Raw genomic sequence first — 27,369 nt, 5'->3', positions numbered from 1 at the left:
GAGTGAACTATCAGGAGGTGGTGGAGTCTTCCAGAGGTGAGGTCTGATGAGAGGTCTTTAGGTTATTAGGGATCATGCCCTTAAAGTGGGTTGTGGGAACCCAGACCTCTCTTTGGCGATGGGGCAAATAGTTCTGCTCCAGCATGTGCTCCCACCATGATGGGCTGCTCTCGTTGTAAATTGGTTGGCTCAGGTATTTGTTATACTGATGGGAAGGTGGCTAGCACAGTACCCAATCTGGAAGAGTTAGAAGATATTCTTTGCCCCTTGACCTGTCGATTCCTCCCAGGTGACCCAGGGAGCCAGCTCTATGCTATGAAATCATGCGGCCAGCCTGTGTGAAGGTAGGCAAAGAACAGTACTTTTCTTACTGGACTCCTCAAATACACCAGGTATGAGTGACCTAGGACAGCTGAAATAAACTCCCACAAACTGAATGGCAAAAACAAAAAACAAAACAATAGAAATCTGGTCCTTTATGTACCTGGAGGCTATAAGTCCATGTTCTCTTGGAAAGCTCTAGTGAAGAAACTTGCCTTGTCCTTCCTGGTCATTGCCGGCAGTCATTGGCATTTTTTGGTTTACAGATGCTTTACTTTAACTTCTACCTCCATCTTTGCTGGCTGTGGGGAGATATAGGCAGATATACCCTCCGTGTACGTCTCTTGATTCTCTGTGTCCTGGGATTAAGGCCCAGGCCCAGTGCAAACTCAATTAATTCTTCCTCTAAGGATCCTATTTTCATACAAGATCACACTCTGAGGTTCCAGGTAGATGTGGACTTGAGGGGCTACTACTCCTGTATACTCGCTCCATGAGCACACTAGTGTATAGTGACACTGCAGTTCTCCTGGCCATTGTCCTCACTCAGACTCTGAGGGTCTTGTGCATACCAGGGGATCTACTTTGCTTCTCTCTGACCAGATGCTCACAGACGAGGGGGGCCCTCCTCCATACACAACACTTGTAATCTGTGCTTTCTCTCAGTACAACGGAAGTGACTGTGATCTTCAAAAAGGCCACCTGGCTGCAGAGTACGGTCTGCTTCTCTAGGTATGGGTTCCAGGACAGATTTTTATCTGTTGCTTTGCTGTCTTTCTTTAAATTGTGTCCATAAGAGCCTACCTGTTGTCACACACACGTCAGTACTACATGATTGCATCACGATGTAGGAAACATCTCTGCATTTTCCTCCCCTCCTCCCAACTCCCACATCTTTTGAATTTTTTTTAAAATTCTTTTTCAAGCCACACGACAGACCCCAATGTTATATGTTTCCCTCCCTTCTAGAACTTTCTAGGCTTTCCCTCTCTCCTTCCTCCTGAGTCCCCTTGTCCAATGGACACATGTGGATCACAGCAGCATCATGTGGCTCAGCTAAGAGTGGTCTGAGGAGGAGGACACAAGGAGGATGGGGAAGAGTGCCACTGGATACAGGAAGGAGGGGAAAGAAAAAGTGGTAAATACAGCAGCAGGTTCTTCACCTCGAAGAAGAACAGCAGATCACATTTGTTAGATCCCAAATGCCCTCCAGAAACAGAGAATCAGAAGCCTCCAGAAATCAAAGAGCTCAGAGTTAATGACCCAAAGTCCCAGTCAGATAAAAGTGCTTTTCTTAGAGCCATGAGCAAATCCACTGGTTGACAGTGTGTTGATAGTGGAGGGACAATGTGAGACTAACGTTATAACTAACACCTTAGCTTGGTGTCTTTGAAAGGCATTTGCATAACACGTTCCTAGTCAGATGACAAGCTCTGGACACTGTGTCCAGCTACTGACTGAAATGAGGTTTTGAGGACTTTTTGCCTGGCTGTCATTGATCCTCTTGAACTCTGTTGCTAAGATTATAGGTGTGAGCCTTTCACCAAGGGGCTCTTTTGTTGGACAGATAAACAACATGGTTAGATATTTGGTCAAAGTCACATAGTAAGAAAATGGCACAGCTGGAATTCAAATCCAAGTCTTATTATTCTCAGACCCAGGGCTATGGGGACATGTTTACATCTGCCAGTCACCTTTATACCATGTTCTGCAGGGCTACTAGCTCCTCAGAATCACACAAAGGTACTATGGCCAATGTAGTACTATTGGGGATCAAGGGCACAGACTCCCTACACAGCTTCAACCAGAAAAGTTTTCATTTTCTTTACATATTAATATCCTGATTTCATCTAAATGAATAGTTCCTGGAAGAATGAAAAAAATCCCATTATTCTGGACCACAACTGCTTCCTAAAATGAAGCACTACGTATGGTTTCTAGTCTTAATTCCATCACCAGTTTTCAGTGAGATGAGGCCAGTCATTTCTCCTTCCTCCTTATGCATGGAAGGCTAAATGACTGGGCTGAGATCCTACCATGCTTTCTTTTTTCTTTTTTCTTTTCTTTTTTTTTTTTTTTTTTGGTCATGGGGCCTGAACTCTGGGTCTGGGCACTGTCCCTCAACTCTTCAGCTCAAGGCTAGTGCTCTACCACTTGAACCACAGCACCACTCCCGGCTTTTTCAGCTTATGTGGTGCTGAGGAATAGAACTCAGGGCCTCATGCATGCAAGGCAATCACTCTACCACTGAGCCGCCTTCCCAGCCCCTTACAATGCTTTCTTAATTCTCCAGAGAAAATAGCATTAAGTGAAAGGCTCATTTAATGTAGGAAAATGGCTAGACTGCTTGAATAAAACTCTAGATTAAGCTTAACTCCACTAATGGCAGCAAGTTACAGAAATGTAATTAGTCGCTGAATTTAGCAAATGGAATTGTTCCTCAATATCCAAGGGAGATTTTTCCAGGACATTATCTCATTCCCACAGATGCTAGTCTCTTACATAAAATAGTGTGTATATATAATCTACACTCATCCTTCCTTATACTTTGATCATTTCTAGGTTATCTTCAACTCCAAATACAGTGTGAATGCTATGTAAATAGTTGTTACATGGAATTGTTTGGGGGATAAAAGCAAGGAAAAAAGCCTATACATGTTTAGTACAGATGTAATTTATTTGTTTGAATATTTTCCATTCACAGTTAGTTGAATCTATAGGCATGAACCCAAGGAACAAACGTGGCCCCTGGTTAATACTTTGATTAATGGCTACCAATAGCTCATTTAAAACTAGGCCTTCAGAAGCAAACATGAGCCAGCACAGTAACCAGACCATGACAGAATACAGGATGTTACTAAACAATCCACAGAGGCAAAGTCACTTACCAAGAGAGTTGTAGCAAATGAATATATTGATCCTCAAAAAACTCATAGCTGGAAATGATACCACATTCCTCTATGGCTTGACCATTCTTATACCAAGTTACCTCCGGCTTGGGCTGGCCTGATGACAAGGGGAAAAATATTCTTATTACTGTAAGTAGTTTTAGAAGAAAAAGTCATAACGCTATGAACAAGAATGGACAATGAGTAATAGGAGTGAGCACAGAGGATGGAAACCTTCCTCTCCTTGGTACAAGTGATTGAGTAAGGCTACAGACATGTTATATGCCTCAGTTGGCACTGTGCTGGAAGTAAGGGAAGGAGGGTGCAAAATGGGAAGTACTATCCCCAATTATAAGAGCTGTTAAGAAAAATTGCTCAATAGACAAAGATATGAATGGTGTCTTTTCTCAATGTCATATGAGGACAAAGTCCCATCCAGTAAAGCTCTTAGGGAACATACATTGTTTTACTCAGAGTAATTACTGACTAACACTGCTAGATTCAGTGGAGGCAGATATTAACTTGTAGCTTTTTAATCTAACCACAGATGTAAATTTCCATTCAGCAGAAATGATAATGTCCTAAGGGCATTAAACACACAACTTCATTTTACCCTAACATTATTAACTCGCCTATAAATACCTTGCTTCCAGAGTTGAATGAAGCCTTTGAAGCATTAATTTCATATTTGCTTGGAAATCACTTTACTTTTTTGAAAAATTATACTTTAACAGTGCTCAAAGTCCACTGTGCATTATAGTACAAGAAGAGAAGAACAAAGTGGATTAGAAGAATAAAACTGCTATTTTTTTTCCTGAAGGGGAAGGAGTTGGGCATGGATTCTTTGCAGGTGGGGATAATGCATACATGAATGATGTCACAGAAATTGGCCTGTGCTTTCCTCAGAGGGTTTCATACTTCCCGGTGATCAAGTCTGATGTTAGGCTAAGTGTGCTTTAAAAAATAAACCAGGAATGTCACCCTCCTGGGACTTTTCCCTCTCTTGTCTTCAGGATATCCCAAGGATATCTATGTCACTGAGAATGTACCACATAGCCATAAAGGAAAGTCCAGTATTTGAAAACAATCCACTACTCTGCATATTCATCTGTTTTGTCTTATTTAGTTAGTTATTTATTTATTTTGGTCAGTCATGGGGTTTGAACTCAGGGCCTGGGCACTGTTGTCTTATTTATTATATTCCCCAGAGATCATACAGATGAGTAAGAATACCCTATTTTCTTTCTTTCTTCCTTCCTTCCTTCCTTCCATTCTTTTTCCTTTTTCTTTCTGTCTTCCTTCCTTTCTCACTTTCTCTTTCTTTCTTTTATTTTCTCTCTCTCTTCCTCCTCTTCTTCCTCCTTCTCCTCTTTTTTCTGTTCTACTTTTGAGGCAGGGTCTCACTTTACAGTCTAAGCTGACTTCAAACACATGATCTTTCTCCCGCTACCTCCTAGGTGCTGAGATTGCAAATAGGTATCACAACACAATAGCCATGAACACTTCATTCTTCTAAGACCATAGCAAGGGGCAAGCGTAAAGAGGCCAGGAAGGTAACAGAAGTGAGAGACGCCTGTGCCGTGTGTGGGATCTGAGGATACTGAGAGCCTCCCTTCCTCTCTGAGCAGTGCCATCACTGTGCTTTCTGGCAGCTGTGGGTTGTTCCTCCTTGCCTCCTCCTTCAAGTGGGTGCCTGAACAGCTGCCCCGAATGCTAGGAGCCAAGAGGCCTATATGCAAGACAAGCAGGGGCTTGCCTGGGTCTCTGACAGGCAAATGATGAAACCTCCCAAAATGAGCTTCCTTGAATTATCACAAAGCTTGCTGAATAGAATTCATTTTTGCCCTGTATCTCCCAGTTTTGTTAGGCTCTTGTTTAGGGTCTATCTAATTGTTCCTTTTGAGTGCATGCATACTTTTGAAGTATATATACTGTGTATGAGCTGGTGCAGGTGGCTCATGTCTGTAATCTAGCTCCTTAGCTACTCAGGAGGCTAAAATCTGAGGATTGCAGTTCAAAGCCTGCCTGGCTAGGAAAATCTGTGACACTCCAGTTAAGCACCAACAGGGTCAAAAGTAGAGTTGGTGCCTTAAGTGGTAGAGTTCCAGCCTTGAGCAACACAGCTCAGGAACAATGCTCCACCTCTGAGTTCAGGCCTCAAGAATGTTAGGGAAAAAAACAACAACAACAAAACCCTGTATATGGGAGGTGGTCCAGGGAAAGCTCCCCCCACAGCCCTCTGTTTATTCACATTGATCAGGACTGAATGATTTCCTCCAGTTTCCTAATGGCTTCATGGGTATTTCCCTTTAGGCCTAAATCATCAGTGAGAAATGAGAAGTGGTATCTTGTACCTTGTGGGTGGTTCTCTTTTCTCCCTTTTGTGCTGGAAATCTCAACTGAAAATCCTCCCTTCCTTACCTTTTAAGTTGTTTTCGTGGTAGTGGGGATGGAATTCAGGGGCCTTGAGCTTCCTGGGCAACTGCTCTACCACTTGAATGATACCCCAGTCTAAATCCTCTCTTTAAGATTTCTTTTAACTTATTCATTTTAGCTAAAGATGCTGGGGATGGAAACACAGGGCTTTGAGCATGTTAGGCAAGCCCTCTACCACTGAGTTACACCCTCTCCTCTTCATGTTTCTCCACCCTCTGTGAGTCACATATTGACAGCCACTTGAACATTTCAGAACAATCTGACAAATGTATGCAGTGACCTGAAGCCAAGTTTGGGTCCTGTCTGAACTCATGGAGACTCTTGAAAGATGCAGGTTAACCCGTGTCTCTCCACCTATCTAAATGACATCGTGAGCACAAAAGAAGCAAACTTTGCTGAGCACACGGTTGGAGACTCCCTCATCCAGACTGAAGACATGGTTTTCTTACAACTTCTGTTAGGAAAAGGCAGCCATTTCCAAGGTGGACACTTCTCTCTCTAGATTTAGGAAAGGAGAATCAAGGAGAAAAAAGATTTCTATTTCCCTTATGTTCCTAAGGGTAGATACAGAATTTAAGAAACAAAAAAGAACCACCTACCAGAGACAGGATACCAGTTCTTTGTTGAATTGCTGCCTCTAATTTTCTTTGAATGGGCGAGCAAATAATTGCGTTTGCCACTGGCGATACCAATCAAATCTGACTAATTCTCCAATCTAGGAGAAGTTCCTGTCCTTGGCTTTTCCTGAACTAAACACCCTTTGCCTCAGTTTTAACCTGTTCACTTACTAGCAAGCAATAGGAAGTGAACTTAGCTAACTGGGCACATCAGTTAAAGGGTAACAGAAGAGCTCACAGTAGACTTTCTGAGGTAAAGTGACTCACACTATTCCTTGGGGGCCACAGGAAGTAGAGAGTGGATTGTGTGAGAAATTAACCAGCGTGGGAGTTGCCTAACCAAGAACTACAGCATGAAATGAGGATGATCAGTGTCCAAGAAGTCATTATTTCATTAAGTCTTTATAAGCCAAGAAACCTGGTCTGTAGAAAGGTGCTGGGGAGTAGGGGAGGGAGGTTGGGAGGGGAGGATAGCTCCTTTAGAAATGGTTACCAGCTATGATGCAGCGAAGGACAGCGTCAGACCTCTCCAGGACCTTTTGGGAAAGCAACGTGGATAAAAAACACAGCTTATGCCTCTGGGGCCTGTCCGAGTCTGTCATCCTTTCATGCCACGTGATCTGAAACAGAAAAGTGTTCAACATCACCATGTCTTCTGTGATTGAGCTGGCTTCCCCAGGAATTCCGGAAACCCCATGGTGTGGCTACACTAAGACTCAGAGAGGTTCATCAGCTGGCTGAAGATCACACAGACCAAAATGGCTGCCACCCTGAGGCTGCCTTCACAGCCGTGCGATGGGATTCCCTTAGCACATAGGGGCTGGCAGAGGTGCACAAGGACAGCAGATCTGAGGCAGGTCTGAGAACACAGGCTGAAGCCAGAGGACCCTCCCTTCCCACTCATTCTACCTACAGATACAGATTAGCCACATTTATACTCTATGCCACCCTGAGCTTGAGCATCACATCTGGCTGAATCCAGAATGGATCATCCCACTTCCCTTTGCAGCCCTCAAACATGGACCTCAGAGAGAAGAAAGAACCACATTGTGGTCACCAAGAATAGAGAAGAGGCGGGTAGAAACTATAACATGAATGTGGGGATGCTGGGGGGGCCCCCAAAAGAAGCTTAAACTAAGCTACTTGCAGGAAAAGCTGATCTAAAGGACACAAGTGTATTGCAGGAGGGGAAGGCCCATTCCATGTGGCTTTGGCAACACCTGCTTAACATTTACACCCATCCCTACCTCTTTCTGCTTACTTCTCCAGGTTGTCTGATACTCAGAGAGACTGTAGCCAAGGCTAGTAAGGTTTCACCAACACTTAAACGTCCCCTGTTGAGGATGCTGGTGGCTCATGCATTCAATCCCAGCTACTCAGGGGGTGGAGAGTGGGAGGCCTGAAGTCCAAAGCCTGCTGAGGAAGAAAAGTGTGTAAATTCCATCTCAATCAACAGCCAGCACAGTGGCACTTTCCTGTCATCCCATTTACAATGGAAAGCACAGATAGGAAGATAATGGTCCCGCCTGGCCCAGACAGAACACAAGGCCCCATCTCAAACACAACCAGAGCAATCATTTCAACTGTAGAGTACCTGCCCAGCAAAACAGTAGAGTACCTGCCTAGTAAAAATATAAAGTGCTGACTTCAAATCATGGTTCTAAACACAAACAACTGTGATGATCACGAATGCGTAGTGGTAGAGGGGTGGACGATGTTTAAGGCCCTTCACCTTAGCAGCTGGCTTCAGCCACCTGATTTACTGGGCCTACTTGAAGAGGAAAAGGAATTATTCCTTGTTCAAGTAGGGTGAGGGATTTTATGGTGGTGACAACAAAAGTGCAGGGTCAGGTCCTTCTAGACTGGGTGCAAAGACCCTGACCCGGAGTCCTAGGCCAGCTCTTACTAGTGGACACTATACTTGGAACATTCTGCTCACAAATACAAGAACATTCTGCCAATAATGAATGCCAGACAGTGCCTCTTGAAGGCCTCCTATATTGCTGCTAAAGTTCAAAATGATTCCTTCCTCTTACCATCAGGTTTAGAACAAGGCAAGTTCTTGGAAACAAAATGCATTCCCAAATCACCTCTCTCAGCATGGCATACCCACCCTCTCTGATAAGGTCGTACTGGATTTAAGAGAACTCACTACCTTCCCTCCTCAGGGCATGTGCAAAAAGAACCCTGTGCTTAGACCCGGGACTTAACTGACTCACCTGATGGGTAACCAAGACTGCAAAGTTCAAGAATTTATAGGTTAGCATGAAAAAGCAACAAAAGTGCTGGGGTATGCATGGACTCTTGGGCTGGAAGAGAAATTAGATGAGAGAAGTTTGAAGACAAGATTGACAAGCCCAAGGGCGAGGGGGGGGCCGGGGAGAAAGAGAGAGAGAGAGAGAGAGAGAGAGAGAGAGAGAGAGAGAGAGAGAGAGAGAGAGGGAAGGAGAGAGAGAAAGAGAGAAGAAGGTTTCACGGAATTTTGTTTTATAGTTGTGAACTGGGGCCTTTTGATATTCATTAAGAAAGGCTTGAATTGGATTTCCAATTATTTATTGTTCCAGAATTTCTATAGAGCCTGGATCACATGGGGCCTCTGATTAAAGCACACCCATTCTATTTAAGAGTTGGCTGAGCCGGGCGTAGTGGCTCATGACTGTAATCCTAGCTACTCTGGAGGCTGAGATTCTGAGGATCATTGTTCAAAGCCAGCCCCAGTCAGGGAAGTCCGTGAGACTCTTATCTCCAATAAAACCACCAGAAAACCAAAAGTGGTACTGTGGCTCAAGTGGTAGAGCGCTTGCCTTGAGCTGAAGAGCTGAAGGACAGTACCCAGGCCCAGAGTTCAAGTCCCACAACAGCAACAACAAAAGGAGTTGGCTGAGTTCTTTGTAATGTGGATGGCAAATTAGCTACACAGAATTGGAAGCAAATTCTTCTATGACATCAAGGATAGGTGCCTCCATTCCAGATTATCTTACAAACATGTCTGGTAGCTGAGGAATTTGCTTCAATTGATATAAAAGCCTGGATTTAGTAACTAACTATTACAAGTGTTCCTCTGTATCAAAAGGGTATGCTGCTCTAGTCATTCACACGAAATAACATCATACTTGGCTCTAACCTATGCACATCCTCTGTCATGCTTTAAATCATTTCTAGATTACTTTTTTAATAACATTTGGCAGAATGCAAAGTAACGTAAACAGTTGTTAGACAATTTTCTGAGTGAAGTGCATGAGGCTCATTGCGATACTTGTGGGAAATGTCAACTCCTGTGGTTTGTTGACTCCGCTGGTATCTTTCTCATGTCTCTTTTTAAAAAACAGCTCTTGGGGCTGGGAAGGTGGCTCAGTGATAGAGCGCTTGCCTTGCATGCCTGAGGCCCTGGGTTCGATTCCTCAGCACCACATAAGCAAAAAGAAAAAAGGCGGAAGTGGTTCTGTGGCTCAAGTGGTAGAGTGCTAGCCTTGAGCTGAAGAGCTGAGGGACAGCGCCCAGGCCCAGAGTTCAGGCCCCACAACCAGACCCCCCCCCAAAAAAAATAATAAATAAATAAAAATAAAAAACACCTCTACAGAGACAATTCATATACCATACAATTTGTCTGCTTAGGAAAGTCTACAGCACAATGGCTTCCATTGTAATTGGGGTCTGCAACCATCACTGTAGTAAATTTTAGAATTTCTCACTATTTTTGTGTGCTAACCCTGGGGTTTGAACTCAGGGCCTGGGTGCTGACCTTGAGCTTTTTTGCTCAAAGCTACTGCTCTACCACTAGAGCCACAACTCCACTTCTGACTTGTTGCTTAATTAGAGATAAGAGTCTCAGGGACTTTCCTGCCCATGCTGGCTTCAAACAATGATTCTCAGGTCTCTGTCTTCTGAGTAGTAGGATTATAGATGTGAGCCACTGAGGTCTGGCTTCTCATTACTTTTTTAAAAAAGAAGCCCTAGTTCCCCATTTCCATACCCTATCCCAACACATACACAACCCTAGGTCACCACTAGTCTGTTTTTTGTGTCTGTAGATCTGTCTCTTCTGGACATTTCATATAAAAAGTCCCTTTTACTTGGCATAATACTGTTAAGCGTCATCCATGAACCTTATAACTGCCCTTAGTGCCACCCTGGGTAGTGTTTGGAGGAGGGGAAGGTACAGACTTCCTTCCAGTGATTAGCAGGGAGAAGGGGTGAGAGAGGGAACAGACAACCTAGGACAGTAGCAGTGCCCTTCACCAAAAATGCAGAGTCAGTGGGGAAAAAGATCAATTGTCTTCAAAATGCACTGGTGGTTTATGCCTTTAATCCTATTAACTCAGGAGGTAGAGGTCTGAATTAAAGTTCAAAGCCAGCCCAGGCAGGAAATTAATCTCCAGAAATGTCAGAATTAGAGCTGTGGCTTACATGGTAGAATGTTAATCTTAAACCAAAAAAAAAAAAAAAAAAAAAAAAAAGCTCAGGAGCTGGATGACAGTGACTCATTTACGTAATCTTAGCTACTCAGGAGGCTGAGATCTGAGGATTGCAATTGGAAGCCAGCCCAGGCAGAAAAGTCCATGAAACTCTTATCTCCAATAAACTACTCAGAAAAAGCCAGAAGTGGCACTGTGGCTCAAGTAGTAGAGCAATAGCCTTGAGCAAAAAGAGGCTCAGGGACAGTGTCCAGGCCTTGAGTTCAAACCCCAGGATGGGTGCATGCGTACACGTACACACACACACACACACACACACACACACACACACACACACACACACACACACACACACACACACACACACACACACACACACACACACACACACACACACACACACACACACACACACACACACACACACACACACACACACACCCAAAAGTATATTCCTCATACTGCCCTGGAAAAAAAAAGAAGCATGTGAAACAGGTGTGTGTGTAGAGAAAATAAATGCGATTTTTTTTTTCCTTTGAGATCAAGTGTACAATCTCCTTTTTGACCAGCCCACAATTCTTCCTGGGAGCAACTTCTGGGCAGAAGGAGAACTCTCCACATTTCTAGAGACTTACCCAACAACTGTGGGGGGGGAGGGGGAGGAGTACCAGCGTGGAAGGAAAACACTCTCCTGAGCTGGAGGCAGTGCATAACTGTGGACCAAGAGTAGGGACAACTCTAAATCTGGCTCTGCCACTAACCTGGGCAACTTGTTGCGCCTACTTCCTCATCTGTAATGATAATACTCCAAACATTAGAAGAATGTATGTCAATTGTCTTTTAAGAATCTGTTACATAATCAGTTTGCATACTAGTGATCAGGAGACTTGAAGGAAAGATTTTGCTTGTTGTATGAGTTTCCTTTCTGCTGTGGGTTACCGCAGTGATTTCTTTTTCAAAAATGAGGTACAATTAAGAGGTAAACATGTCTCCTGGAGTCATGCTCCTTCCTGAGAGCCTTCTTTTCCAGGGAGTGCCTCCTGGGACCACTGCTCTGGATGGACAGGAAAGAAAAGGCACACGGAGCTGTCATGGGGCTGGCAGGTGGTGAGGACCCTGGGTGACTGCTCTCGTGCGATGCCTGCCCGGGTGAGCACTTCCTCATGGGTGTCCCACGTGTGAAAACACTGACACACACACACACACACACACACCCTGTTTGACTCACAGTCTGTTTAGTCACCACGTGTCCCCACTTCAGGGCACTGTCTGTTCTCTGGAAAGGAAAGAACAGTTAAGACAGGCTGTGGTTCATATTTCATGGCTTCTCTGAAGGTGAGACTGCTTGATGGCAAATTTATCATTTTGGGCTAGAGATGACAAATCAATACTGAATTATTGGTATTAGCAGAGGGGCCCAGGGAGAGCTCCACAGACAACTTCAGAGAAATGTGTGAACTGGAAAGCACATAAGATCTGTCTTTTTTTCTTTGTTTTTTTGGGGGGGGAGGGCTATTTTTAGGGTAAGTTGCTTTCTTTAAAAAAAATTGTATATACCTTTAATTGTACAGGTCATGTACATTTGTGTTCTTAAATTTTTGCCAGCTGCCAGTAGTTCTTGCCTGTATCCTAGGTGTTCAGGCAGCTGATAGCTGAGGATCACAGTTCAGAGTCAGCCTGGGCAGAAACCTTCAGTGAACTAGCAAAATACCGGACTGGATGCATGGCTTACATGGTAGAATATGAGCAAAAGTAAAGTAAAAAGTAAAAAGTAAAAGCACAAGACGACCATAAGTTCAAGTGCTTAGTCCCAGCACAAAAACAAAGCAAAAGACAAAGTAATAATAAGTAAATAGAATGTTTCTCCTCCCCCAGAGTACCATCCTTATATCTTAGTGAACTTTTTTTTTTTTTTTTTTAGTCATTTGTGGGGACTGAACTCTGGGCCTGGGCACTGTCCCTCAGCTCTTAAGCTCAAGGCACCCTACCACTTGAGCCACAACGCCACTTCTGGCTTTTTTCTACTTATGTGGTGCTGAGGAATCAAACCCAGGGCCTCATGCATGCGGGGCAAGCACTCTACCACTGAGCCACATTCCCAGCCCCATCTCAGTGAACTCTTAACAGGAAAGGATTTGATACTCTTTCAGGCATTTTTCTATTCATTACATAGGTAGTCATATATGCATATATACATAAATTTTATCTAATAAATTCATATTTTATAATTTTAATAGTTTATAATAAGTTGTATATGCTCACCTTGGCTTGTTTTACTTTATAATAAAGTATGGGAGTTTTTCCATATCAATACAATCCCTAACAGGTATTTTTTTTACTTTTTTTTTAACGTTTTTGTCAGTCATGGGGCTTGAACTTTGAGCCTGGGCTCTGTACCTGAGCTCTTCAGCTCAAGGCTAGTGCTCTACCACTTGAGCCACAGTGCCACTTCCCCGTTTCCTAGTGATTAACTGGAGATAAGAGTCTCAAAGAAGCCAGGTGCTGGTGGCTCGTGCCTGTAATCCTAGCTACTCAAGAGGCTGAGATCTGAGGATTACGGTTCACAGCCAGCCCGGGCAGGAAAATCTGTGAGATTCTTATCTCCAATAAATACTAGAAAACCAAAAGTGGTGCTATGGCCCAAGTGGTAGAACGCTCACCCTGAGCTGAAGAGTGCAGGGACAGAGCCCAAGCCCAGAGTTCAAGCCCCACTGCCGACCAAAAAAAAAGTCTCAAAGACTTTCCTGGTGGGGGGGTGGGGGGTGGCTGGGAAGGGATGTGAAGGGTAAACAAAGGAGGAGGCTGCAATGCTTGATAAGAAATGTACTCATTATCTTGCCCATGTAATTGTAACCCCTCTGTACAGTATGTTCACAAAAAATTAAAATTAAAATTAAAAAAAAGAAACTTTCCTGCCCTGGCTGGCTTTGAACTGCAATTCTCAGATCTCAGCCTCCTGAATAGCTAGGATTACAGGCGTGAGACACCGGCACCTGGCCACTTATTTTTTTTTTTATTCTAGTAGTTTTGAATCTACTTTAAAAAAATTAGTCTTATTTATTTTTTGTTTATATGGGACCAAGGAATCAAATGTAGGGCTTCATGCATGCTAGCCAAGCACTCTACCAGTAAGACACATTCCTAGCCCAGGCTCCATCCTTTTAAAAGCAGCCAAGTGATATACATATCTCCAATATGGCAACCTCATGTTCATCATCCATCTATTCTTGTTAATAATGATGTCGGGTTTGGCTGTAGTTTTTCAGATATATGCGTGTAGATGTATCTCAATGAGCATCCTAATTTCCTTGTACCATGTACATGGTTCTCTTTACTACATACCTAGAAACAGCACTGTTAGAAGGAAGTGTTTTCCTATGCTACCTTTAGAGGCAACCTTAGTGGACTAGAGTGATATTGTGACAGAGGGCACAGATGCTTGTGCCATGTGCTTGGCTTCAAATCTTAGCTCTGCCCTTCTAGCCTATTTTCCACTGCCTCGGTTTCATCTATGAAAAGAAGATAACACTAGTATCTACTGATTTGGCTGCTGTGAAAATTAAGTGGGTCTGTCTGTGTCGCAGTCTTCTGGATAATCTAGTGAGCGTTACGTCAGTGTAGGCTGTTATCAGTGGCTTTAGGTTTTGTATCAGCAAAGTTACAAAAACAATGCCTTTCAGATTGGTGGAGAGCAAGTAAGAGGCGATCGGTGAGTTTTTGGAACACTTCAAACACTCAAGTATGCCAAGTTTTGATTTTGGCTACTCTGTCCCCATACAGAAAGTAGCATAGTATGGCTGTTGTCAGGAGGGGATATGGGAAGAGGGCTCGCCTACAGGCAGAGCATGTAGAACCAGCCTTCGCACGGCTGGCCTGAGAGCCAGCCATCACAGTGCCTTGCTGGACAGGCAGGTTTAATTCTGATTATCCAGTCTGATCTGATAGCAACTATGTTCCTGAGTTCGCCTTCTGAGTTGCTGTACATTTTGACACCATACCCACTGTCACTTAATACTCAGTTCCATGTTAAGTTAGAGTAAGTACCCTCCCCAAAATGGGTGGAGAGGGTTGAGAGAGGCCACACAGGGAATGAGCACTTCACAAACATGACCACATTTAATGCTCACAGAAGACCTTTCAAGTTGTTTTATCCTACCTCACAGGTAAGGACTTGAAAGTTTATATAACTATCATTTTTCTAATTGTTTTTAAGAACAGCTTCTCCTGTTGTGGTCCAGACTCTCTTCAAACTCTCAATCCTTCTGTCTCAGCTACCCAAGTGCTAGAATTACAGATGTGTGCCACTATAGCTGGCGTAAGTAACTTCAAAGGCTTGCTGTAACAAGTCTAATTTCTCATGGTCCACAAGTGGCAGAGGTATGAACTTAGGCTTGTTGGAACTCAAATAGGCCTTTTCTTTCCTTTTTTGGGTGAGGAAGTGGTAGTAGGGTTTGAACTTGGGGCCTCATGCTTGAATGGTTTGCTTATCCTGTTAGTGCTCTACCACTGGAGCCATACCTCCAACTCTGCTTTTTGCTAGTTTATTTTGGAGATGGAGTCTAATAGAACTTTCTGCCCCAGCAGGCTTCAAACTAAAAGCCTGGACATCTCAGCCTGCTGGATAGCTATGATTACAGGCATGAGATACTGGCCCCCAGCTCAAGTGTCCTTTTCCTTGGATATGATGTTAAGGTTGTATATGAGAAACAGGCACAAGACAATAAGTTCATGAAAAGATGCTCAACATCATGAGTCATTATGGAAATGCAAACTCAAACCACAGTGGATCCTATTACATACCCACTACAATGGCTACAAAAAGTAGACAAACAAGTGAGGATGTGGAAAAGAACAGCAAGCCCATATATCCCTGGTGGAGATATACAAATAGTATAGACATTTTGCAAAACAGTTTAGAAGTTTCCTAAAAAAGTTCAGTGTAACTTTACCAACTGACCTGGCACTCCCACTCCTAGATGGAAAAAACCATGAAAACATTTACTTTACCAAAGACTTCACATATTCTTTGCAGGATTATTCAGAACAGTCACCATTTAGAAACAATCTGAGTATCCACTGGAAATAACCAAAATTTTCAGCTAGGGAATTGACGGACTAAATTTTCAACTAACGAACAGACAAACTGAGGCCTAGTCATATAACTGAGCAATAATATGCAAAGGATATATATGTCGTATGACCCGGATAAATTCTCAGTATACTCAGTGAAAGAAGCCAGATACAAGTGATTGACATCCTCTAAGAGTCCATTCATATGAACTGTCCAAAAGAAATACTGGAGACACAGTAACAATAAATGTGCTGGAGGAGTCTTTTGCTAGGGACAAAAATGTTTTTCAATCTGATCGATGATGATGGCTGTACACTGGTAACTTTAAAAAAATCACTGCACTGAACACTTGAATGTATTGTGTGAGATGCAAAATATGTTCAAATGAAGTTAAAATTTTTCTAAATCACAAGGAGACAAACACTTAATGAGCACTACTATATTCATTACAGCCCTGCTTGCTGTAGTAAAAGATTATAAGCAACTGGATGCCCACTAGTGAGAAAGTGGCTACAGCATATCTAAATATCTAAATAATAGAGTGCTTTTAAGAGCAATGGGCATTAAGAAAGAATAAGGTGGTACTGTATGCACAGATACAGAACAATCCCAGAGGTGTGTTATTAACTGAAATAAAAATACAGAAGTACCGACAATGCTATCACCTGTGTAAGAAAAAAGTATGAGAATATGCTTATTTATAAGTATAATGATTAGAATTACACAAGAAAGTGGTAGCCTGGTTGCCCTTAGGAGGGGGTCTGAGTGTCTGCAGGGAAATGAGAATATCACTTACGGACACATTATTTGCATCTTACCTAGTAAACAAAATTTAATTTTTAAATATTAATAGTGAGCTCCTCCAGGTACCCAGCTGTCTGGGGGCATACGTGTCACATAGGCAGGGTGAACGCAGAGCTGTAATTACTGCTTGCTCTGGATTTGTTTGGAAGTTTCTTTAAATTAAAAAAAAAAAATCAAGAGCCAGGTGCTGAGGTTCACAGTTCAAAGTCAACTGGGGCAAGGAAGTCTATGACAATTTTATCTCTAATTAACCACTGAAAAGGCCAGAAATAGACCTGTGGCTCAAGTGATAGAGCACTAGCATTGAACAAAAAAAAAACAAACCAACCTTAGGAAGCACCTGAGTTCAAGCCCCAGGACTGGCACATGAGTATGTGCACACATGCACAAACACACACATACACGTACACATACACATGATCTATCTATCTATCTATCTATCTATCTATCTATCTATCTATCTATCTATCTATCTATCTATCTATCTCATGGAATAGAGTTTTCCTTTATTCTCCTGTCCTCTGCTATTTAAAACTGGTACCAACCAACTTCCAATTCTTAAGGAAAAAGCAAAAGAAAGAAAGAAAGGAAGGAAGGAAGGAAGGAAAGAAGGAAGGAAGGAAAGAAAGAAAGAAACAAGAAAAAAAAAAGCTCAAGGTTAAGTGAAACCTGTGTGGGAGCTTAGTACTGTCCCTAATTTTAAAATTGAAAAATGCACCTGAAACACAGACAAGTTTGGTGACTTTTCCATGCTCACACAGCTTGTTAGTGGGAGTTCAGTTTTCTTGATTCAGATTTTTAGTGCACTGTATTCAAACAATATACATACCTACATATTTCCTCCTCAGAGTGAAAATATGGAAGTGTGGACAGTGTAAGATGCTATAGAGGTGTTGCACAGCAATACTGCAATGAAACCAACTTTCCTGGTTAGTGTTGTTTGACTTTGAAGCTGAAAGCCATGGGCTGCCAGTTGTGAACATCTGGGAACATGCCATAGAAAGAACTGTACAGTAGAGAAATGCTGGCCCTGGTCCTCCACACTCAGTCAGCTTCCCTGTGTCCTTTAGCCCAATCCTGCTACAACAGAAACCCAAGGCAACTCAGAGTTTCTCTTCTTTGGAGAAAGTTTATTTTAATGGGACCAAGAAGTGAAATACTGTGGAATCTCAGCCATCAGACAATTTAGGAGAGAAATTTAGGAGGGAAATCTTACGTCTTTTCTCACTCCCTGTCCTGTGCACAAGAATCATCTAGACTGCAGGGGTGATGCACTCAGCCCAGATCTATTATGCAGAAATAACCATCTCTCAGTAGCTGGATTCAAAGTACATCATCTGGGGCTGGGAATGTAGCTTAGTGGTAGAGCACTTGCCTAGCATGCATGGGGCCCTGGGTTCCGTTCCTCACTATCACATAAACATAAACTAAATAAACTAAATAAAAGAAAAAATACATTAAAATTAGTTTTTACAAAAAGAACAAAGTATATCATCTGATATGAATGAAGGGAAGAAGGAACGGGAAACAATAGAGTAACATATTGGTATACCTCTTCTAATATACTCCTTCAGCCCCCTGTAAGAGTGTTAGGGAGAAAACTATTCCACTTACCTTGTTTTTTGAATGTTTTTTAATAACTATTCTTTATTGTTTCCATAAATGAAATGTACCCTAGGGATTAGGAGATGACACTCAATTTTAAAAAGAGCCGAGTACCCATGGCTCAAGTCTTTAATCCTAGCTACTGAGGAGGCTGAGATCTGAGAATCACAGTTCAAAGCCAACCCAGGCAGGAAAGTCTGGGAGATTCTTATCTTCAATAAACTACTCAGAAAAGGCTGGAAATGGTGCTGTGGCTCTAGTGGTAGAGCACTAGCCTTAAGCAAAAGAAGCTCAGAGACTGTACCCAGAGTTAAAGCCCCAGGACTGGCAAAAAATAAAAAGTAAAAGAGGTAGAGTTATTCACTGAAAACACTGTTTTCTGGGCTGAAATTTAAGCCATTCTACAGCTTTAAAAAAAATGAATGCTGTCCATGGTTTACCTCATTATGACTTTAGAGACCTTTCTCCAAAATATTTAAAAATTCCTAAAGTGGCTGCTCACGTGTCCTCCTAAGTCTTCCATGTCTTCTGTCACTCACCTGCCTTCTGTCACTTGAGTTATCAGGGTATTCAATAACCAAAGTCTAAGCCAATGTCTATGGCACTGTCCATAAAGCAGTTCAGGAGATGAGCCAATCAGTGCAAAGCTCAGGTCTTTCACTTAATCTCAACAGGAAAAATAAAGTGCACAGGACACAAGGAAGTGAGAAAGAGAGAGAGAGAAAGGGAGAGGGAGAGAGAGAAAGAGAGAGAGAGAGAGAGAGCCGTAATGAAACTGTGTGAAAACTGACTTGAGGTTGAAACCAAAAACAGAGAGAAGCTGAGTCTCCAGAAATGCAGAGAAACAGAGCCAGGTCCTAACCAACCTCTTGGACTTTTCCACTGTGTGAGCAATAAATTCCCATGTTACTTAATTTAGTTTGAGTTGAATTTTCAGTTACTTCTAGATGACACCCTTCTGCACATGGTTCCTGACATTTCTGTTCTCTCTTTTTTTGTCAGGTGTGAGACCAGGACGCAACTTTACTACCTGATGCTTTGGCTTATTGGCTAGCGCTCTACCGACTGAGCCACGCCTCCAACCCCATGAAATTTCTATCATTGGCTCTGCACTACAGGTCTCTATGTTGAACACCATGTTAGGGCCATGTTACTGACAGGAGTAATGGATTTTAAATTACATGGCTTAATTACAGATTGCTTCCCCAAGACAGTTCTGAGGAGAACTGTGGAAAGCCTAGCTCAACCAAACTATTTCTGATTTCCATGTTATTCCATCTCTTTCTGCACCTGTTTAAATTTTCTTGCTTCCTATATACAGAGAACATTCAAATCCCACCAGTTTTCGAATGCCTAAGCTCAAATACTTGCCTCCTTTGCAGGCTCACCTGATATTCTCAGCTATAACATCACACACACACACACACACACACACACACACACACACACACACACACACACAGAGCTACCCCAAATGATGGACTGCTTTACTCACTGTGTGCTCCCCAAGCGCAGGATCCCCCAGATTGAACTGCCTGCCTGCATGTGGGCACAGCTGAGTAGTTTATCTTTTGTGTCCTCCTCAATACTCAGTACTCTCCCACTGTGGCCCTGGCCTGGCTATCTCTGAGAAGGTAAGATCAGTGATTGAAAACAAATGCAAATGAGTTTTCTTCAGTGATGATAGCTCCCTACCTCATACCATCAGCATGGCTTGGAAGCACAGAAGAAATGCAAATTACCAGAACCCTCAGAATCAGCGTCCCTAGGGAGAGAGCTCGGTAACTGGTGTTTTTACAAGCTCAAGCTCTCTAGATTCTGGTACACTTGTAAGTTTGAGAACAACTTGTAACACTTCCATGCCAATGGGTTCCCAAATTCTCATATTTATGAGCTACTCATGGGTACTAAAAGAGTTCTGAGTAGCTTATACCTATAATCCTAGCTACTCAGGAGGCTGAAGTCTGAGGATCACAGTACAAAGCCTGCCCAGGCAGGAAAGTACATGAGACTCTTATCTCCAATTAACCACCGAAAAAGCCAGAAGTGGAGCTGTGGCTCAAGTTGTAGAACACTACTTGAGTACAAAAGCTTAGGGACAGCGTCCAGGCCCTGAGTTTAAGCCCCAGCACCGGTATACACACACTCACATAGTCCACACACACACACACACACACAAACACACAGTATTTTAGATGATGCTGATAAATCTTTACTTCTTTTTTTGTTGTTTTTTTGGTCGGTCATGGGGCTTGAACTCTGGGCTTGGGTGCTGTCCCTGCACTCTTCAGCTTAAGGCGAGCACTCTACCACTTGAGCCACAGCACCACTTCCAGTTTTCTAGTAGTTTATTGGAGATAAGAGTCTCATAGACTTTCCTGCCTGGGGTGGCTTTGAACTGTGATCCTCAGATCTCAGCCTCCTGAGTAGCTAGGATTAAAGGTGTGAGCCACCGATGCCTAGCTTACCTCCTTTTTTAAAAGAAACTAAACATACTAACAACTATTATCAGTTTTAAAAATTCATTTATGATAAATTCCAAAATACAATTCTATTTTTAAGCTTTCCTTTCAAATCTATTGTTTCTAAGAACAGAATTTTTCTCAATCTAATTTTCTGGGTTTTTTTTTTTAGTCATTACATTAATGTCAATAAGGTATAGTTTTAGTTTCTGCTACTTTATATGGTTAATTTCATGATCATATCCTGAAGCCTGAGTGGGGGTGGGAGGAGAGAAAAAGAGAGAAGCTTTAAATGAATGAAAGTGAATAACTTGGAAAAACTACAATGCAATAGATACTTTTAATATATATAACACAATCTATATAATATATAATTATACATAATGTGTTACATTTATATAATATATTATATACATAAAATATTATATCTATATTCATCTGATCCTGTTTAAAGAGGACATTTATCAATTCTTATCAATGATAGAGGATGTTGTTATCTCTGTTTTACAGAAAAGAAAACTGGGATTCAGACCCTTCAAACAACTGGGCTGGAGTCTACAGCAATTCCAAATCCCGCTTCACAGCCTGGGCTTTCTTCTTGAAGACCCCTCCTTTCCCCAGTGCTATCTAGATTAGGAGGCTCACAAGTGAATTCTTGCTTAGGCTGATAGCTACAGAAATGTTCATGGGCATGAAGAAACTTTCGCAGGTGATGTAAACAGGAATTCCACCTCCCCTAAAAACATCTCCAAATTATGGTACAATGTTTTGTAAAAACTTCAAAAGAGTAGGGTCCTTTGATTATTGGCCATCAGTACCTTTTAATTCAGGCTGTGTCAAGTTGTTGGTTCAGAAGGTAAGCTCATAACAGCCTTGGTTTCAATTCAGAATGCTTACAACAAACAAGTTTGCTGCGTTTCCCCTTAGCTGGCATGCTGTTACAGTCAGACCACAGATAACTTCAGAGCAATTGTCCCACCAGTACTTGGTTAATTGATCCTAACCAGTCTTGCTTAAATGAAGGTTACTTTTCCACAAAGAAAAGTTGTGTAAATTATTCCAGCAGAAGTAGCTCTAAATGCTGCTCTTGCTTTTATCTATTTTTAAATGGTTGTCAGATGGCTGTAACTGACACCTTTAACAGTAGTTCTGAAGTTTAGATGTGCTCACTAAAATATAAGAATATAAGAATGTAAGAATCTTAGTGTCTTAGTTTTGGCGGACTTTTTGACTTTTTTTCCCTTCTATTTATGGATTCAGTGAATGTTTTGTATGAACAATTACGATATGCCTGATAACTTTTCAGTAACTCGCACTACCTGTATCAGACAAGATCTGTTGTGTCTGCAAGACAGGGGAGACTTTCAGTCAGAAGACAATCCAAGAGAAAGGACTTAACTTCTAATGAAAACACCCAAGTATTTCAGCAGAAATGTCTAAGGCTGAAGTTACCTGAATTCCCTGTCTTGAATTTTCATGTTTGCAAATCGCTTTACAAAGCACTGCTTTGAGTCTTCCTCTATGTTTGTTTCTAGTTGTTAAAGCAGACATGATGTAAAAGACACTGTTTTCATTATTGTCAAGATAACATAAACATTTAAAAATCATTATCGTTTTCAAGAAAAGGTCAAAGTGGACTTAAACTATTTAAGACCATGAACATTTGGCCATGTTAAACCCTGATTCTCCCCCAATATTCCATGCAGCCTCCACTTGATCCTGTTGTTCTTCATTCTGCTTTGTTCTTTACTCTAGAAAACTGTAAATGGTACATATCTATAGCATAGCTATTCCTATATAAAAGTCACAAATCTCCAATACTTACTTTTCAGTACTGTCTGTCCAAGAGTCATTAGTGGAGGGTTGGTTTGATGGTGGGCTCAACAGGCTGTGTGTGAGGTATTGTTTGGGTGTCTCTGTCCCCAGGACAGGGATTCAAACACAGGTCGTTTCTACCAACAGGTCAAAGCGGAGTTGGGTCTGTTCCCAGCAAATTTCATGTCTTCCTAAGAGGGAAAAGTCCAGGCCCAGGCAAGTTCTAGAAGAGCATTTTTTCCCCTCTGCCCTTGGATGTACTAGGTCATTTGCTGAAGCTGGAGAATATTTTTTAGCATTACTGTGATGAAATTTGAGGGCCGTTTCTGCAGGAGGTGCAACACTTGCTGATGTCGCCAGAGAGGCCCTGGCAAAGGGCAGCCCCAGTGAGCTGATGAAACCCAGACGAGCTGTCACTGACTGCAGCTGGGGAGACTGGGCAGCTCTTTGCAAAGTCCATGCAGAATCTCAGGCTTAATTGCTACCCTCTTAAGAAAATAAAAGGGCTGGAGTAACATGACCAGTCTTCAGAAAGGCTGAAGGGATCAGGTATTTGAAGTTCACATTAGAAACTTGCAGGGAAGGTGAAGTGGAGGTGAAAAGAAGAGTCATGTGTTGTTCATTTAGACATGGCACTACAATTGCCCTCTAAAGTTCACTGAGCAGAAGCCATAGAAGCAAGGCAAAACACCAGAGCTCTAACCTCCTCTCTCTCTCTCTCTCTTTCTCTCTCTCTCTTTCTCCTGTCTCTCTCTTACACACACACACACACACACACACACACACACACACACACACACACACACACACACACACACACACACACCACATACACACTTCTTATTTTGACTGCAGTCGGAAGAAATAAGAGAATGAGCAAAGATAAAAGAAGTCCAGAGAATCCTCCAAATTGTCAAGAATTGTTCCTGTTGGCAAGGTAAATGTATAATGTGGGCATTTTTTAATTGAATTTTTCCCAGATCCAAGAAAGAATATGGGTTATCCAGAGGCATCCTTACGTGGCTGCTTTGCCTCACTACGAAACTATTTTAATGCGAGATACCTGGAAACTGACAGCTTAGAAGGAAACCTCCAGCGAGACACAGAGATACTAAAATTAGCAGCTCCAAGTAGGCGACTTTGAGAAGGACATAAGGTAGGTTTTCACTCTGTGACATGCACTGCAATCCTCAAAAGCAAAATACTTTACAGAGCTCAGTGTGTCTGCATCACTATGCCTCGACAGAATGACATTTTCACAAGTCAAAAAAGAAAAAAAAACATCTAAAATGATTCAATCAAAAGTTGATTGGGTATTGTTTTCCAGTTTTATCTTCAAATGAGAAGAAAGCTATTGAACGCTGAGTGGCTTTAAAATAATAATTGCCTCTTTGGCAACACACCTAAGAAATGCACAAGAACTCAGAAATGATCATGACTTTGTGACTGTGGGGATTGGTTGGTTTTGCATAAAGTTGAAATCTTCTCAGATCATGGTGAAATAGCTTGAAGGTGGAAAAGGAGTGATGATAAACAAATATACACAAATATAAACACATAGCAGAAGTTAAAGCCAAGAGTGCGCAAATGCCACAAAGCAGTAGATGAATTGCCTGAGGTTTTTGTTGTTTTGTTGTTCTTCTTCAGTGCTGGTTGTAGGGATTGAACTCAAGGCCTGGGTGCTGTCTCTAAGTTTTTGTGCTCAGGCTAGTGCTCTACCACTTGAGCCACAGCTCCAACTACTGGCTTTTTGCAGGTTAACTGGACTTTCCTGCCTAAGCTAGCTTTGAACCATAATCCTCCAATCTCATCCTCCTATGTGTACCTAGGACTACAAGTGTGAGCCACTGGCGCCCAACAGCCTGGACATTCTTAAAGGGAAAAGTTAAAACTCACTCTAGGAAGCTCAATTTTGTTTTAGGACCGATTTCTTCAATCTCTAGCATTCATCTCCTAATGGATAGATAGGCAGACAGATAGATATACAGATGGGATAGATACATATACATACAGATATAGATAAAGATATGTATGGCAGATATATAGACATATATGTTTGTACATGTATAATAGATTCGACTGTATTATTATTCATCTCCTTAGCTTGCAGTTAATTTTATTTTAATTGTGGGTTGAGGGAGCAAGAATAGAAGAAAAGCAGAAGCAGAAATCTTGGAATTAAATCCAAGCCAGGACACTTGCTCTGAATTTTTTGTGATTACTCAAAGGAGGGATGGAAGGGGTAATATGCTGAAGAGAAAAAGGGAGGAATATGCTGATGCACTTTTGTTGTGTTTAACTAAAACACATGAGTTTGTGATTAAAAACAAAGAGATGAAAATAGTTATCATTCCAAAGAAAAGTAGTATGGAGTGTGAGAATATATGTTTAGGGCTGGGGACGTGGCTCAAGCGGTGGAGTGCCTGAAGTCCTGAGTTCAAACTCCGGTATTGCAACAACAGTAAAAATTTAAATTATCTATTTTTCTAAAGCTACAGAAGGAGGGAAAACCCTCTATTTGGGGAGAAGATTTTCCTTCTAAGGATTAGAGGTAAAAGTGTATTTTTATAGCAGACTTTTAAAAAATTCTCTCTCTAAAAGCCCTTTGGGGCTTTCCAAAATTCCATGGGTTGTTTTCTTGGTTTCATGAATGAATGGATGTCCCTCTGGTCATGGACCCCAGGGCTTGTTGAGGCAGGACGGGGATCTAGTCAATCCACCACGAGTCCAAATACTTAAAGTCAATTCATTAGATTCTTGGGCTGTTCTTTGCTGTCCTAACTTGGGTTAGGATGGGTACGTGAGGGGTTTATCTGCTCATTTTAGTCTTCCTGGCACTGAAAGACCGCGAATACTGGTGTAGAATGGCACAAGTGATGTCATTCCCTTCCCAGCTGGGCACATTCTTGGCTGAAGCTTAGTACCAATCACATGTCAGATCAGTTTCTGCCAGGGTTCCTCTGGCTAAGCTGGAAATGTGCAGGTCATTCCTGCAGCAGTGCTGACAATGTTTGTCTAGAAGGGCTCTCCTGGGGCTCTGCTCCCTCTCTTAACAATTCACCCAGACCTGGTCCACAGTGGACATGACCTGATACATGGGTTTACAACCTTCATCCAGCTTGCAAAAGAAAAACTTCTGGAGATCTGTTTCACGACAATGTGAATACACTTCACACCACAATGGTAAATTCTATGTGTGTGTGTTCTTAATATAATAACTTTTAAAAACTGGAGCTCTTTTTGTAGTTTCTTTCTTTGTTTATAAAGTCCTTGTCCCTTTATGAACTTCTCCACTATTTCATCTTGCTATGAGGTACAGACAGTAAAGCTGGGCTCAAATCAAAACTTTCTCCCATTTACTAGTTTATGAACTCAGGTCCTTGAATGTGTTTTGTCATGCCTCCAGCCCTTTTTGCTTTAGGTATTTCTTCATATAGGAGTTTTTTATGATGTCAACCTGGACCTCAACCATCCTATTTATACTTGCCACATAGCTGGGATGACAAATCTACACATTACACTCAGCTTTCTTGATTGAGACAAGGGTCTCAAGAACTTTTTACTTGGGCTGGCTTGGTCCTCCCAATTTCAACCCGGGAGTAGCTGGGGTTAAAGGTGTGAGGCACCACATTAAGCCCATATCCCACTTTTTCATGGTACTTTGTCTGTTCTAAAATACTCAATTGAGAAGTGTGGCTTAGTGATAAGAGTACTTGCCTAGCATGCATGAAACCCTAGGTTTGACTCCTTAGTACCACATACATAGAAAAGGCCAGAAATGGCATTGTGGCTCAATTGGTAGAGTGCTGGCCTTGAGCAAAAGAAGCTCAAGGACAGTGCTCAGGCCCTGAGTTCAAGCCCCACAACTAGCAAAAAATAAAAATAAAATAAAATACTCCATCTACTTTTGCCTTTCTCCTTAAACTAGATATGTAAGGCTCTCAAATATGCCTGCTATTATACAGACATATTCCTTGTTATTATACAGACCTTTTTGTCACTAAGAGCTTAACATGGGCATAATAGGACTTGTGATAACCTTGCATTTTCCACCATTACAAGTAGAATTAAGCTGTACACTAATGACTTATGCCTATAATCTTAGTTACTTAGGAAGCTAAGAATGAGAAAATCATGGTTCAAGGCCAGCCTAGGCAAAACTGTTAGACTCCATCTCAGTGGAAAAAAGCTGGATATGCTTATATGTGCTTGTCATCTCAGCCACTAAGGGAAGCCTAAAACAGGTGGATCATGATCCAGGCACATGCTTCCTAGTCAGAATACAAGAACCTATCTTAAAAATGACTAGAGCAGGGCTGGGAATGTGGCTTCGTGGTAGAGTGCTTGCCTAGCATGCAGGAAGTCCTGAGTTTGATTCTCAGTACCACATAAACAGAGAAAGCCAGACATGGTGCTATGGCTCAAGTAGAAGAGTGCTAACCTTGAGCAAAAGAGGCTCAGAGACAGTGCCCAGGCCCAGAGTTCAAGCCCCAGGACTAGAGTAAAACAAGTCTAGAGGTCTGGCTCAGTGGTATAGTGCCTGCCTAACAAGCACAAGGCCCTGAGTTCAAACTCCACTTATTGTTTAAAAAAATAAAGAACAAAATTGAATGGGAGTTAAGACTCAGTTATAACATAATGAGACTGCCTAAAACACACCAGTAGCTGCACACTAATGGTTCATACCTTCAATCTTAGTTTCTCAAGAAGCTGAGATCTAGAGTATCATAGTTTAAGAACAGCCTAGATAGTAAACTCTATGCAACTCTATCTCTGAAATAATCATCAAAGTATAGCTCAAATGGTACAGGGCTAGCCAAGCAAGCAAGCTAAGCCAGCCAAAAGCTCTGTGTTTAAACCTCAATACACACAAACACACACACACACACACACACACACACACACACACACACACACACACACACACACACACAC

The 27,369-nt window shown here is 42.0% G+C and overlaps 1 protein-coding gene across 5 annotated transcripts in view; it reads right to left on the bottom strand.

The window, feature by feature from the left end:
• The window catches only part of Alpk2 (alpha kinase 2), a 122,563-nt gene extending 99,727 nt beyond the window's left edge, over positions 1-22,836 (bottom strand). The window contains exons 1-5 of one of the 5 annotated variants that reach the window (XM_070029047.1): positions 22,445-22,836; positions 11,906-11,953; positions 7,510-7,678; positions 6,756-6,882; positions 3,210-3,327 (exon numbers count right to left, since the gene is read on the bottom strand). In XM_070029047.1, the coding sequence (XP_069885148.1) occupies positions 3,210-3,327; positions 6,756-6,864 (227 nt within the window). In that variant the 5' untranslated portion in view covers positions 6,865-6,882; positions 7,510-7,678; positions 11,906-11,953; positions 22,445-22,836. Of the gene's footprint in view, positions 1-484; positions 624-3,209; positions 3,328-6,755; positions 6,883-7,509; positions 7,679-11,905; positions 11,954-22,444 lie in introns of those variants that run through there. The other 4 variants (XM_070029046.1, XM_070029045.1, XM_070029048.1 and 1 more) reach the window with 4 other exon arrangements.
• Between the last annotated feature and the right edge of the window lie 4,533 nt (positions 22,837-27,369).

Source organism: Dipodomys merriami, unplaced genomic scaffold, assembly GCF_024711535.1.
Source record: "Dipodomys merriami isolate MVZ:Mamm:240054 unplaced genomic scaffold, mDipMer1.0.p SCAF_2, whole genome shotgun sequence".
NCBI classification, from domain to species: Eukaryota; Metazoa; Chordata; class Mammalia; order Rodentia; family Heteromyidae; genus Dipodomys; species Dipodomys merriami.
This window is presented reverse-complemented; position numbering and strand designations above follow the sequence as displayed.